At 36.0% G+C, this 15,832-nt stretch overlaps 1 protein-coding gene across 4 annotated transcripts in view; it reads right to left on the bottom strand.

Moving 5' to 3' along the window:
• HERC2 (HECT and RLD domain containing E3 ubiquitin protein ligase 2) overlaps positions 1-15,832 on the bottom strand; it is a 120,183-nt gene that overhangs the window by 83,864 nt on the left and 20,487 nt on the right. For all 4 annotated transcript variants that reach the window (XR_003259634.2, XM_026103270.2, XM_026103272.2 and 1 more), the window contains exons 4-6: positions 15,028-15,165; positions 1,699-1,918; positions 24-124 (exon numbers count right to left, since the gene is read on the bottom strand). Coding sequence is in view for 3 of the 4 variants with exons in the window: in XM_026103270.2 (XP_025959055.2) it covers positions 24-124; positions 1,699-1,918; positions 15,028-15,165 (459 nt within the window). In the remaining variant the exon portion in view is untranslated. The remainder of the gene's footprint in view (positions 1-23; positions 125-1,698; positions 1,919-15,027; positions 15,166-15,832) is intronic.

Raw genomic sequence — 15,832 nt, 5'->3', positions numbered from 1 at the left:
AATAAGCTAAAAAGTAGACCCACCTGACCTCCACGCTCTACGAAGGAATGCAAATGCAAACGAAAGTGCTGCTCGGGATCCAACCCGTGCAAGTCCTTCTACACCTTTGCCTACAGGTCTTGGGCTAAAAAAAAAAAAATATATAATATATAATCTCTAAATAATTTATATAATAACAATACATAATTAATAATAATTTGTAAAATTTAAAAGTGTAATATAGTACCTTTAATCTATAGGCATATAAAAAATACACATAATTTATATTTATAAAGAATTTTAACTCTATTGAGAGAGATCATGGGCAGTATCAAAATGTCAGCAACCAAAATTCAACTTCATCTGTTTAAAAAAAAAAATAATAATAATAATTACCCTTGCCATCAAAGATTCACAGAGAAAAATAAACTAGTTTGGCATAATTGATTGCCACAAGAAAGACCTGTAGAATTACTCAGAGGGAAATTACGACGGTGCACTCAAACTGCATAAGATATTCATCTACTTGTTATTTACCCAGTTTTATAGTTTCAGTTAATTTGGACAACATAAACTATGCCCATAGGCTTTTTATTTGTATGAATCTTCTATTCAATTACTTATAATAAATTCCATCAATATCTCTTTGCAGCTTTTGTATTGGTTTGTGTAAAGAAGAGAGATGCTTTGAATTTTTCTTAATACCTATTGGGGTCACATACATCTCTACTGACCTTTCTTTTTATATGAACAAGCATATTAATTTAAAAATCAACTTAACAAGCAAGCTTTCCTTTCTACTTAACAACAGCAAGTTCCCTACTGTTTTCTCTTAGCAAAACAAGAAACCTGTTTTTCTCCCTCACGCCACCATGAAAGTGAACGGCTCTGGACTTCTTCAACAGGTAGAAAATTTAAACTAGAATTTTTAGCAGTTTGGCAGCTTAAATATACCAGTGTTCTTTTTAATGAGAACTGAAAATTTTTCTTCAGAGAAAAATGTCACTGCCAGAACTTTAATATTGGAAGCTATGGACAATCCAACATAGAATTTCTCTGGTTGAATTGCTTTTCTGTCAGATAGCAACTTTGTTCTACTACTGAATACCTCCTTTAATGCTTCACCTGTCAGATTTTTCTCTTTCTAGGTCAATGAACTACCTAGACATGGTAAGTAATCAGCTTATTTCTTCTTCAGAAATTCTTATTCGGAAACATTTTCAGATAAAATTTTGATTACAATATTTATTTCCCAAGCTAAGGAAAGCTATGTTCAACTTATATGTACTTAAAGTTTTAATTTTATTATGTGCCTTAATTTAGCAAACATTCATTAAAAAAATTATTAATGTTAGTAAAGCTATGTAACCTCCAACAGCAACAGTTCTGAAACAGGCTTTATTTCTAGCTGAGTAGAACAAAAGGAACATCTCAATAAGCGTATGCTTATAGCTCAAAGAATAACAGCCACAGCGATATATTATACAAAAAGACAGCAATACAAATAGAGGGAAAGCAATTGAATGACAGCTGAGGAGGAATATTGCGTGGTAGAAACCACCAGTTAAAACTGTCTTAGGAAATAAGAAAAGTTTCTTAACTGATCGTGTTTCATGAGGAGAAAGAAATCATATTAAGCTCTCACACACAGGTTAATAACCTTTTTGTGACTTTCTTTATGTATTAACTTCTCCATGCCTCAGAACAACTTGCTGTTACCTTTTCTTATCCACAGCAGGCAGAGGAATATTACTGCTTTTCCACTTTACTTTGACATTCTCCTGAAGGACGGTTCTGTTCAGTGCAATGAAGTACCTTTCCAGGATAACCAGCCTCTGCTTTAGCCTCATAGCTGAAAGCGCTGTTGTAGCAGTTTGTGTGGCCAGAGTTTGCTGTTCCTTCACTAGTACATGAAGGCACTCTTTCAATTCATTCACATCTAAGAATCAGAGAAAGATATCATTATGTAACAGAAAGATGAACACCTGTAAACACTACCAAGAAAAGTCAAGACAAATTGGAAACTATGCACTGACCAAAAGTCTGAATCTCTAAACACAGTGAAGCTCTCTGTTTCCACAGTGAAGCTCTGTGTTTCCACATATAATACACAAACTTGTAATCCCTAGCATGTATTACATAAATACATGTCATATTTAACAGGTATTTAGACAGACAAAGGTAAGGTCATCATCAAAATGGGTTTTATGTGAATAAACCTGAACCTTAGTATTTTGTGGCTGAAATTATAATGTCATATGAAATATTTATGCAACTGTTTTAAACAAACAACTTAGATGGCAAATTCTTACTATCAGTAGACCTTAGAGCCAGACTTCTAAGTACAGGCAACAAACTCAGAAGTACCCACAAGGATGTGTTTTCATTTTGCACTGACACACCTTATCTTAAGTTTCTTAGAAGTTATAAAACTACTCTCAGAAGCTCCAGGATCACTGCCTAGGGCTGCTAAGCGTCTAAACCAAATGTCACAAATTTACAAGACATTTGCAAGTGCTGTCAGAAAAAAGATGTGACTTATGTAACGCCACCAGAGAATTAATTCTTGGCTAATTAGAAAGGGCAGTCAACAGCCCAAAGGCCTTGTAACCTAACGATAGATGGTAACAAGGACAGCATCAAAAACACGATAAAATAGAAACTAAAAAAAAGTGTATTTTTACATTCTTTGTAAAAGAAGCTTTAATTCCTAGGACAAACATGAACTCATGTTCTTAGAAGGGTTCTTTTCTGTCCCTTATCAACAGTCTGATCACTGGGCCATCTTAGCCTGCTTTTCACTGAATTACAATACCCATCCCCAAGCAAATCACACTTGTTGCCTGGCTGCTGCACAGAAGTCACTTCATTTTAATTCATACTTGACCAGATAAAGGATATGAAAAAACACAGGTCTGCACACACATAACGGTGTTTGTGACACAAAGAATACATTTTTTTGGAACACCTGCCCCAAACTACAGAACATTAAATCCAGATGCCCTTACGATACAGTTTTCAACTCCTGAGAGTATCTAATGAGGTCCAAAGATTTTTTGCAAATGCAACTCTGTGCAGGGGTCACGTATTTCCACGTTTTTGTCCCCACTCTGCAATGCGCCTTTGCATACCAAGCAGAGAATTCAAGTGGCCTTTTCTGCTGCCATATCATATTACACAGTTGCATCTAGTTTGTCGTCAGCCGTTACCGCAGCCTATTTTCAACATAACTTCTCACATTTCACCGTTTCATAATGTGTTAGATTCCTTTCCCTGAGGTAATTTGCATTTTTCCACCTGAACATGAGGAACAACTTTTCAACGCAGAAGAACAGACTAAAAAGTGTTCCTTACGGTCTACATATTTTAAAAATAATTAGACAAAAGTAATAGCAGTATTATACACATTCATACTTTGACCCAAGCAACAAGAAATATTACAAAGAAGTGACACTTTCCTTAAATATTAGCCCTACAAAAGCCCCCAAAGAACTACAGTACAGTCTGAATGTCAACAAATTACACACAGTTACTTCAGATGACAATGCAAAGTAAAACCTAAGTAAAACAGATGCCTGCCAAAGGAATGGTTACTTTGTTCATTTTGTTTCTTGTATACTGTGCCTTATTCTTGTAGCCAAGTAGAAGCTTACTGAGAAGGTTCAATGGATGATTGTATAAGTCTCAAGTCAGGAGCTCCAAGATACCTCATCTCCAAGCCAATCTAATCAAAGTTTTCTTTCATTAAATACTCCAAATGGGAGGTAAAATTTCAGTTTTGAAGTGGTAACATTACTCAGAACACCAAAAAAAAACCCTGCATGTTTTGAGGCTGCAAGAAATGACTTACTGGCTGCTGTAACTTAAACAGTGCCTTAACCTTTATTTTTCAACAAAAATACATGAGAACATCTTGCAGCACATGGCTTCTGCATTTCAGAGTATCATAACAGAACACGGCCAATTCCAGCACGCCAGCTTCTTGAATCCGCTAAACAAACTATCAGAAGAGGTAAAAGTCAATTTTCTTCTTCCCTGCCTAAACAGTAAAACCCTGTTAGTCTCTAAATACCACTCAGATACAATAATGAAGAATACCCATCCACAAATGGTCATGCTTTGTTTCACAAAAAGAGATTTTTCTTAAAATTGTTCTTTTTGGCAACTGATTTCATTCTGCACAGATTCATTCTCCACAGTATGTTTTTACATATACATAGGAAAAGTAAAGAAATAGCCAAGGAAGAAAAATAAGGCACTTTCCTGAAATAAATTTTCATGAACACCTATGTTTAGGGAAGAGTGAGTATCATCCTTAGTGCTACACAAACCAAGACTAGGTGCCAGGCTCAGCAGAGTTTACAAAGTAACACAGACCTAAGTATTCATAAATCCTTCATGACTAACAAACTATCTAAATGTGGACAGCCCTGAAAATTATTTCTGAGCGTTAAAGAACTAGATATTTTCTGATGACAAAAGCCTTCACCTCAAAATAACATGTTTATTAGACATATGTACAGTAGAGACTACTGGAAAGAAACACTTCAGACAGGCAGCATCCACATACACTCCTCTTTCTATTACTTGGAGGGGTAGGATCCTACCTAATCCATCACTATGGAGTTCCCCTAACAGCCTACAGCTGCCTATTTTTAAAACCAACTTCATTCTTCCATAACACTGCTGTGATCAACATCATGGCCATTCTGATGCAACAGATAACACGGATCACTATGTGAACTCCCAATGCACAATAAAAACAATCCAGTGCAGGCACATAACATGTATGCAAGTCAAGTGCTACTAGTTTGAAAGCTGACCATTGCATAAACACACGATATCGTGTCCGTGCAGAGAAAAATAGCTTCACTGTAACATCTAATGCTTCAGCAATACTTACTGTGGACAACCTGTAGGACACTCTATATTGCACAAAATGATCTGATATAAAGACCAATTATTCAGCAAAAAGCTATCATAACTCTAGATTTTAAATACCTCAAAAGTTCAATTCTGCTTTAATACAAGAATATCTTCATAATACTTCAAGGTCTTCATAATACTTAAAGATCACCAGTGTCAAGTTCTATAGACTATATAATGTTTCATAATACATAATCTCATAATATCCCTTTCTAAAATACAGGATATTTTATTTTAAAAGAAAGTTATTTTGCTTTGCTATTGATGAAGTCAACAATTAGAACAACAAGGTCAAATTAACACAGTATCAAAGCTAGAAACATGAGTCAACAGAAATTCTATCTTTACCACTATGAAAGAAAAGGAATGGCTAGAAAGAATCCAATTTTCAAACGTTTAGCCCTCAAAGGATGGAATCTTTATATTCAGAAACTAGTGGTGTGAAGAACTGGTCAGCTACAATATACTATTTTAAACTACTTAAAATTGCATGGAAAAATAATTTCTTCATATTTAAAATATGATTTAACCTCACCAACATCCAAACCGTTAAAATCAATCTGAACTAACCAAACTTAGGTTGATTGATTTTAGTTGTAATAAAATTCTTTTTCTTCCTCCTTCTCATCATGCCTTCGCAATCTCAAATGGCTACAATTTTATGAAGGCTTTCTGCAAAATTAAGTAAATCTTCTCTTAAATATTTTATACATATTTTCTAATATTCCATTAATCCAAAAGAGATTTCAGAGGCAACGTGAAGTTAAAAACTGAAACAGTCCTTTCAGACTTACTGTTACTATAGTAAGCCTACAACTCAGATATCTCAAAACTGAATCAGGGACTGTCTCAGTTTTAATAAGAGTAACACTATTTTAAGTGTGATATAGTCACACACTTTGTCTCTTTAAATCTTCTCTTGTTCCAAAAGTGAATTTATCTTCAAGAAAATTCACTTCATCTTCGGAAAGATTTAAGTTTAGCAGGGAATTGACCAAATGGTAATTGGTTTCAATAAATCCTCAACTTTAAACAACATACATTACCAATGAACTAAACACACTAATGAGAGAATAGCTTATTAATAGTAACGATTCAAATTTCATCTGAGAAGGTTACAGGGAACTCTTTAAACAAAACTGTTTATGCCGCCACGGCAGTGTCTAATGCTTAGTGCCCTCTGCAACATTTTGCTTCTTCAGTTATTTTACAAAGGCGGTTGGAGGCATATTATCTACCTAACCCATATCTACTATATAGGAGTTAAAGTGATATCTCAGCAATTTAAATTCTCAAGTTATCGTTAGCAGAATATATGTTACCTGACAACTACAGTCAGATATGCTTCTGCCTGCAGTGGAGAAAGGTAGGGGTTTACCATCTCCTGTTGAAATTTATCACATCTCCCCATCCCCAGAGCTACCAACGTAACTACACATCTTCCCTTCTTAATGCATCCTGTCAAAAGTTCTCTGCACTGGAAGGAAAAATACCAGTAGTGTTTAACCCAGATCATTTGACAGAACAGAGTTAAGAAGCGATACATCATACAGTTATGCCAGCAAAACTGAGGGGGGTAAGACAGGCAGCTGAAGACAGTTACTGACCTGAGTCTAAGACAGGTACCCTGTTCAAAGGCCTGCTTGCTCTTTTTTTTCCTGAGCTTAAAAAAAAAAAAAAAACCAACTTAACATACTAAATGTTTTCTTAACACTTATTTCAGTAGCTGTTGCAGAGAACATAGCACGCTTCTACACGGTAGATGAAGGACTCTGAAAAATGCCTGTATCAAACTGAGTAGTTTCCAGGAATTCTGTTGAGTCGACCAGCTTTAGAAGGAGAGAGTTCAGATCTAAGAACATAAAACAGGTTTCCAAGAGAATGTGGCAAGAATCTACTGTTAGGAGCAGCACACGTTCCTGTGAGCAGCAGAACTAATGAACTCTAATTTCCCAGAGACTCTTCTCTTTTATCCCCTCTCTCCCTCCCCTCCCACTGCATGATGCAACCACTGGACAAAAAGCAGGCAGAAGATGTGGTTGGCTTGGCCAAATATGCACCTAGTGGGCCAGCAAGCCAGCACCACAGAATACATAGTGGATTCAAAAGTTAGAGGGAAAGACAAAACGCAATCACATATATATAATTTCCTTAAGAAACAAGGCTAAATATTCCCCTGAAATTAACAAAGAATACAGTTCTTAAACAGTATTTTGTATTTGCTTCCTTCCGTCCCCCCCATTCAAAAGACAACCATCAGCACAGCTTATCTTATTAGTATTCAGTGGAAATAAAGAATGAATAGTTGCACAGACATTTGTAATACTTCTCATCATGTGGTTGGGTACTTCATTTTTAAAGTCTTTTTTGTGAACAAAAACTGTAAAAATTGATGCTAAAATAGTCATGCAGAGAACAAAATGGCAAGAGACAATCCTCTATGTATGTATGTATATATACACACATACATACACACACACACACACACACCCTTTAAGAACATAAGTAGAAATCAAACAGAAAACTGGAGCTGGACAAGAGCTTCCAAGTTTTGGGGTTCTTTTCTTTGGGGAAGGTGCAAGACTGCTTTAGGGAGTAAGAAAATGAAAGAAAAAATGGGGAAGAGAAAGTTCGGAGGACAGCAATATTTAGCAAAAAAAAAAAAAAAAAAAAAAAAAAAAAAAAAAAAGAGACAGAAGGAAGAACCTGGTCAAACTTTATCCTTTTACTGAGCCATTCCTTTTATCAGCATTTCTAAATCTGAACTTAAATTATTTGATCAAGAAATTATATTAAAGGTAGAAAAATGTCACTCAATATAATTTTGGAGGTTACAAAAAAACAATTTTTTCCAAAGCTGTGACTGCTTTTAATTACTTTTTTTTGCACACAGTACAAATTTAGATTTAATCCTCTAATAGCCCTTAAAGGATGAAACTTTCAGCTAGTCTCCCATCACAGCAGAAGCCCAGTTAGTTTCAAGTGCAGTTGCTAATGACATCTATCTCGACAGTATCTCACTGAATTCACACAGATAATTTTCATCTGCCCCCTCAGGTATTGCCTCTAAAGCAATTTTTAGTGCAATTAGCTTTACTAACAATAACAGAAAAACAAGACATGGCATTATCTAAAAAACAAGCTCTCACTCATACATGAGGAAACCCCAGAAGTGCTATGTCACAACAATGATTTATCAGCATAAGAGTTTAATTCACTGCTAATACAAACCAGTTCTGACTACATAAGAAAAGTCTATTCCCACTCCAACTGCATGCTGCTTGCTCATCTAAAGTAGTTTACATTAAGGTTATTATTGCCTTTACTTTTTGTTCTGCTGAGGAAACAGAGCAGCGGCATTTCTACTGAAACTTCAAGTATGAAGTAGCATTTGATATTCAGACAATGATTAAGGTGAATTTAAAGTAACTTTGCCCATAAGTATGCAATATTTATCATCTTAATCATATAAAATGAGATCAGGTTACAGCAAATTTGAACCATAACCTATTTAACAGTTTTTAAAGCTGAGCTTCTACACACAGGTGTTGCATCAGTTAAGCTGTTAAATTTTTCAAGAAATAAAAGTTAACCTCAAGAAGTTGTATATAAATGCTATACAGCTATACTTACAGTCACTGAGCTGGCTCTATAGTTATATGCTTTGAGAAAAAGACTGAGCCAATGCATTTTCCCTAAAACATTAAACAGGATTCAGCTTTAAGGGAAAAGTATACTTTTGAACAAAATCTCTATTTTTAAAAAAATCAACCAATATACGGTAACTAAGTAATAACTGCAAACAATAGATATTTGCTTAACAAAAGCATCTACAGCACACCAAATCAATCTCAAACTTTAGATCTACAAATACATGGTATATTGAAGACATTTCTAAACAACCAGCAGTGGTATGTATTAAACAGTTAGCTCTTCTGCTTATTTTTCTTTTTAAACATGTTCATATGCACACACACACAAAGTCATTACACATTTACAAGGACTGGAGCTACCATAAAGGACACTTTTTTCCCCCCCACAAAAGAAGGACTCTTATCAAGAACAGTGAGTCATTATAATAAAATAAGAAGGATGTCAAACAACTACATTTTCATGCCTTGCAGGCATCTGGACAAGTTACAATTAAACCCAAATTAGAAGTTCAGTTAAAACTGAGTTTAGAATTTTAAAGGCATTATTTCCTGAGGACACCTTCCCTGTAGAATTGCTTAAAATTTAACTTTCAGCATAGTATTACCAGTACCATTATACCCCAATGGTCTAAGTATAAACAAGACTTTTGTAAAAGATGGCAATAATTTCATGATTGCAGGTGGACAGGACACAAAACAGAAGAATCTTTCTTCAGTATTTGTGCTCCTATACAGCATTTTTCCTTTTCAAGGCCAAGGTCCTCAAGAAACAAGCTTCCCAAGTTCCCTTTTTCTAGTTTTCAGAGAACTTTTTCCATTTTCTTTCAACTGCAAAGAACATTGCATAACGATTAGTTGCTTTCCTGCTACTTCCACACACTTCTCTGAAAGGCACAACACCCTAGGGAAAAAGGACAAGCAGTGGTAGATGTAATTGCCTGCAGAGTGCAAAAGTAGTAGACCTCCAAGTATGTGGATAGGCTTCTAGGGCAACAAGGAACCACACTACACATGACCCTGTGAGTACCAACAACATTCATTCTGTTGACAAAAGACATACTAGAGGCAAAAATGTAGACCACTATATAGAAAATTGAAGTTCGGAATCTTTCTGGTAGTAGATTCTGAAATTCTCATCTATGCTACATGCAGGACCAGATTTTGTCAGAGAAGAAAAACCTTGATATATGTCTGAGAAAGCACGTATAGAAGTGGGTTCGGCTTTACCAGGAACTGCTGTCTGTACAAAATGGATGTTTTCCACCTAAACCAAAACTAAACCAGGCACATAAAATTAAGAAGTCATAAGAGTTTTCTCTGAAGAAGGAGCAGGAGTAGACAGCTGCATAAAAGCCCAGGGTCTGAAGTAACACATCTTTTAGGGGTAGTCTTAGGAACTCTACATTCTCAAATAAGAAATGGAATAGAAGCTGGAAAAATTCAAGGAAATGACAACAAACACCAGACAGTCCCCTTCATACAGGAAGCAGTGAAACAGAAAATCAGAAGTAATTTATACATGTCTCTAAAAAAGTGTTAAAAATTTATGAAATGAGAAAAAATAGAGAAAAGGCAATGCCTGGCTTCAAATGAGACAAAACAGGCTTTACAGATACTTTGTCCTCCTTCCACCATCAATAGGATGTTAACACTGAAGTACAAAACCTAAGAGAGAGGAGACTTTTACAAAACAAAAGAAGAAAATTATTCAAGTTATTAGAGTTATTAGTGGGAAAACATAAAAAGGGAAATAAATGCTTGATTTAATCTCCATAAAGTACATACACTGGGTCTGGTATAGAAATGAATGGGATGTTCCCACACAAGAACTTCCATCTACAAGTGATACATCAAAATATCTGTCTCAAATCATATAGTACTGGATGATGATGATGCTATAGAGCAAATCAATGCCAACAAATTACAGCAACCAGACAATATTCACTTTAAGAACTTAAAGAAATAAAGGATAAGACTGTGAACTATTACCTTTAGCAGTAGTCTCACTTTAAACTGTCTTTTTAATAGGTTCCAGAGAAAACTGGTCTAAAACGCAAACCAGGGTGCTTAGTGTCTACACTCAGCAAATTGATAAGAACTATAATAACGAACAGAATTATTGGGTAATACTAATAATACTATACACTGAGTAAGAGTCAACACAGCACTTGTAAACAGCAAGTCACATGTCACAAATCTTTTGGGACAGTTCTTTGAAGAGGTCAGTCACATGAACAAGGGATCTCTTGCTGAATGTTTTTTGAAAAACAAAACTATCTTCATCAAAGAGCTCCTAAAGAAGAAAAGCAGATGAGCACGAGAAGAACAAATCCTTAAAAATGATAGAGACGCACCTGGAAGACAAGAAACAAGGGGTATGAATAAATAGCCAGTTTATACTGAGGAGCAACAATACCAGCAAGTCCTACAGAAACCTCTGCAAAGTCCTGTGCTGGAGACAAACAGTGAGGTGATAAAGTTTGTTGATATCACAGTAGTGAAGATGAGACCCAACTGCAAAAAGGTGCAGACAATCAGACAAGAAGCACGTGAACAACAGAATAGTAGATGTACACTGATGAGCAAGGGAAACAAAATCCCACTTTTCCTTGCTAAAGGGGCTCCAAGCAACTTTTCAATCAGGAATAAGATCTTAGTACCACAGTAGAGTAGTTCTTTGAAGAAGCTGATCCACTGTTCAACAGCAGTTGCAAAAACAAAGCACTGAGACAGACAACTGGAGATCATTATGCCACCTCATGGAATCCATAAGGTCGCCACACCTAGAGTATTATATGCAGTTCTTGTCTTCCCAATCCACCTTCCCCAGCACAGAAACACAGCAGAAAAAGTAAGGGGAAGAACAAGTGTTTGGAATAGCTTCTGCTTGCAAAGAAGCTGCATAAATTAAGATCATCAGCCTGGGAAAGAGACAAGTGTGCTGCGGGGTGGGCGGGTGGGTGTGTGCGCGCACACACGAGTGGTACAAGGGGAATTATGACAAAAGTATTAAAAAAGAAAAAAAAAATCAGTGTCAGGAGGAAGACAAGGAACGATTACTCACCATCTCTTCCAGTATAAGAGCAACAGGGCATGAGGTGAAACTAGCAGATGCCAAAAATCAAATCAAGCACTAGAAGATACTATTCATATGATATATAGTTGAATTATAAAACTCCTTGCTACAGGTTGTTATGGATGATAAAAGTTCAAAAGAGACTAGACAAACTAATGGAAGAAAAATAAAATGCGCAGCACCCAAAAAAGACTCAAACCACATACCATCACCTCTGGCTCAAAATACACAGGCTACAGATAGCGTTGCACACGTAGCATCCAGCTCTTCATTAGGTGACTGCTACTTAATACTGTTGCAGCCAGGACATTGGACTAGACTGTCCTTTGTCTAGACTCAATATAGCCAAACTTTAGCATATCAAGACTAAGAAAAACAAGCCCAAAACAGTAAAATACTGCCCTATTTTCTGTAGTTTCGTACAACAGCTTCAATGGTTTTCCTTTTTTAACTCCCCATGTCCTAGGAAGAACACCTGGACCTCTATCGAATCACATTAGACATAAAAAAATATTTTAAGAAAAGAAAACAGATGAAAGTAGTAAAACAAGATTTTTAGGAAGAATCGAGGAGGACACGTTAACAAGCACACAAGAGGCGGGTGAGGGTGTTTAAAGGAGCACTCATGTGAAGAAGAGGTCTGAATAGCTCAAGGCTGAAACCAGGTAAGAACCAAACGTGAAACAGATGAACTCTAAGGAGCTAGAAAGAAGGAAAAAATCCATTAAGGCCAAATAATGACTTAGCAATAAAAACATGTGTATCTTATGCATTTTTGCAGAATTTAGTGCAGCAAGACCATTCCAAAAAACTATAGCTTCTTTGTCCTGTTCTGGCAGAGTACTGATCTTAGCATAAACTAGAACTGGGGAAAGCATTTCCCTTCTCTGAACTCATGCCAGGACAAAAAAAACAAAAAACAAAGAGAAAAAAAGACATAAAAAGTACTGCTTCTCAACACATTCAGTAAACAGGGTTTTTGTCTGATCCCAAAATCCCTCAGCCCTCATGGGGAAGCGATGTCACAAGGCACACTGAACTAGTCTGTTGAAGCTCAACGGTATGACCCTCCACATATCTCAGCAAAATAAGGGTGTCTTACAGCACTTCTGAAACATAGGTGTGCACTATTTAGTGTCTAGATACTATTTTCATAATATAAGACTGGGAATCATTAAACTGAATAAAAGTAGTTCAAAGTACTGACCTGAAACTCAGTAAGTCTTATCTACTTTGTAGGAAGTGAAGAGACAGAGTTTGAATTCCTTTTAGATATTTTTGTAAAGCATCTCCAAGCTCCAAACTACATATTACATGTAGAGAATTTTAGAGCAAACATAAAATAGAACATAGCAAGTTTTAAATGTATTGTTACTTAAAGTAAGAATCTGAGAAAGAATTCTCCTTTTCAACAAATGCATAGGTGCTCTATGCTTTCGTCAGACAGTTTATGGTCAAATGTTCAAGGGTTCATCTCCTTTTAGGAAGGATGACATAAGAAAAGCTTAAACGGATTTCTTTGTACCTGTGTACTTGTTTTTCATAAAGCAAAGTTTGTATGAAAAACAAGTAAAAGTATACAAACTAGCAAGATTGAAATGATTTATTTTGAAAAAAATGGAGAATCATAAAGTATAAAAACTAGAGTGACTCAAAAGGTAGTTGTTAGCTGTATCTCTGAAAAACACAAAAAAAGTGTTACCTGAAATCATGAAAGCCATCTGTAAAATTGTTCTATAGATAAAGTATACATGCATTTGTAATATCGTTTACGGATTTGCCAGTCAACTAGTTAATTCCAATTAAGGTGACACAAACTTCAAGCACAAATGGTAACAAAAAAAAAGGAATAAGAATTTATTACAGAAAAGCTTTGTATATTATTTCTAGAATAAGTATCCATATGTGCCAAAATGCCATCATACATACAAGGGCTAAAGTAAATATAAGAAAGTAAACCTTTCCTTTCTGAAAGCTCCAAACACATATACACCCTACTCCCCTTCCCCCCAAAGACCATTTTTCTAATTTTTAAGAAATTAATGAGGGGGACCAGGGGGGTAGTGAGCTTAAAGGCCAGCTTTTGTTCCAAATACCTTTATCAGTTGGGAGAAATTTGAAAAAATACTTGGCATTTAGATCACCATTTTGTAAAATACTTTTTTTTATTTTACTCTTCAACAAACATTAAATAAAAATATAAACAAAAATGATGTGACCTTTAGCTTACATCTCTCGAACACATTCAATTCTCCCCCCTCTCCACTGTACAAGCAATTCTTTTCATTCCTCTTACACTGCAAAATTCGCTCTGTCCCTATACTAGAGTGACAGCAAATCCATCTGTCCTGCTGTCCTTAAGAAAAGGTGACAAGCTGTTTGGCATGAAGCAGATGAGAGTAGACTGAGGACTGATCTGTTGGTCATCAGAAACAAGCTGAATAGCCTCCCTAGCAATTAGGGCTACACAGATTCAGATTCTGGCACTGAAGAGACAACACTTTTTCCCCAAGTGTTTCTCAGCGAGTGGACAGGAAAGGGTGCACAACAGATGTCTCCAAAATCTCTAGAAGTCAACATCCGAAACAGGGAACTCCATGCACCAAAACTGTAAAACAAACCACTGAAGTGGAGCTTCTTCTGATCTGCTAATTTTAATTTGGACCACTTTAGAGAATGAACTGCTGCTCTGCAGTAATAAACAGCCATGAACTTCAACTGGTTTCAATATCAAAATCAGTATTTTGATAAACCATAAAGCCATAGACTGAGATGTGAACATACAGACCATTCTTCTACTGCCATCACAGGTAAGATTACTGTCAGCAGAAGTCAGAATGGACAATCAATTGCACTAACCATTTGAACCTTCTCCCATGAGTCACACAAACTCACCAGCCAGACCAAGTAGTCAAGAAGAAAAAAAAAAAATCACCTATGTGTTTCTATTAAACTTGTACTGCCTAAAGAAAATTCAGGCTTCTGAAACTAGGCAATTTCTTTTTAGTGTCCACAGCTGAAAAGAAAAATTCTGAAAACATCCTAACATTTCACTGTATCGCTGCATTTCTTCCAAACAAGCCAGTTCTTCATTCCTTAAAGTAGCACGAAAGGTGCAAATTAACTCTTCAAGTCATGAATCTAATTAAATCCAAAGGTAATAACAGTAAGCGATGGTTAACTTGAACTATGCAGTTAATCACTTATCAGAATTATTCCACTAATCTAACAAATGCACCTGTCAGTTAATCACTTATCAGACTTACTCCACTAATCTAACAGACACACCTGTCAACAAGTACATTTGATCCAATTACTTCCTGATGCTACAAGTAGTGATCAACATAGAATATACAATGCTTCAAGTGAGAATTACTGAAACAGCTGTAATACCTGGTTGTTTGCCCCATACCCAACTCTCAACAATCGATTTGGCCCTGTAAGTGGGCAGTGGAGTCTCTTCTTCATCTTTCTTGTCTTTGTCGTTTTGCTCTTCTTTCTTTGAAGCAGTCTGGCATTCAGTGCTATCATCTAAAGGAAAGAAGAGAGGAAAAAAAAAAAAAAAAGACCACCAGTTAAGCGACTTAACCCTGAATTCAGTTTTAGATCAAAAATTTAAAGATGTAAATCTGAGCCCACAAATTTACAGCAATATTGTCTATCATTAAGAGTATGGAGTGGGGGAAAAGTAGTATGCATCATGTTAACTGTCACAGGTGCTAAGTCTCACTTCACAACACAGTGATCTTAGAATCAAGAAATCACTGCTGCAATCTCCCAAGCAGGATGAACTTTTAAAAACAGTACCCAACACATAAGGTTGATGTGCCAGAGAATGCACTTTGCGTCAGATTTTGCTCCCAACTAGTCACATGTCTTTCAGTATTATTTTCTTATTTTCATATTCTATTTCCAAAATGAAAAAGACAACACTTGCCTTAATCTCAAAATCAAGGAGAGCTTTATATTGACATATCCACCAATTTTAATGCAGCAGTATTTCAATACAGTAGAAAGAGCTGCAAGTCCGTCCTTATTCATATTGGGCATATGGATTTCCATAACCACACCTCCAGCCAGTTGAATGCACAAAAACGCCTTGCAATTGAGGGCCACATTGGCAACTGTTTTTCTCACTATCACTACAGCCCTCCTTTCTAACCACTTCCCCCAAAAGTTCTCAACTCCAGCATTTGCA

Source organism: Dromaius novaehollandiae, chromosome 1, assembly GCF_036370855.1.
Source record: "Dromaius novaehollandiae isolate bDroNov1 chromosome 1, bDroNov1.hap1, whole genome shotgun sequence".
Classification (NCBI taxonomy): Eukaryota; Metazoa; Chordata; class Aves; order Casuariiformes; family Dromaiidae; genus Dromaius; species Dromaius novaehollandiae.
Note: the sequence above shows the minus strand (reverse complement) of the source record. Positions and strands in the feature narration are given on the sequence as shown.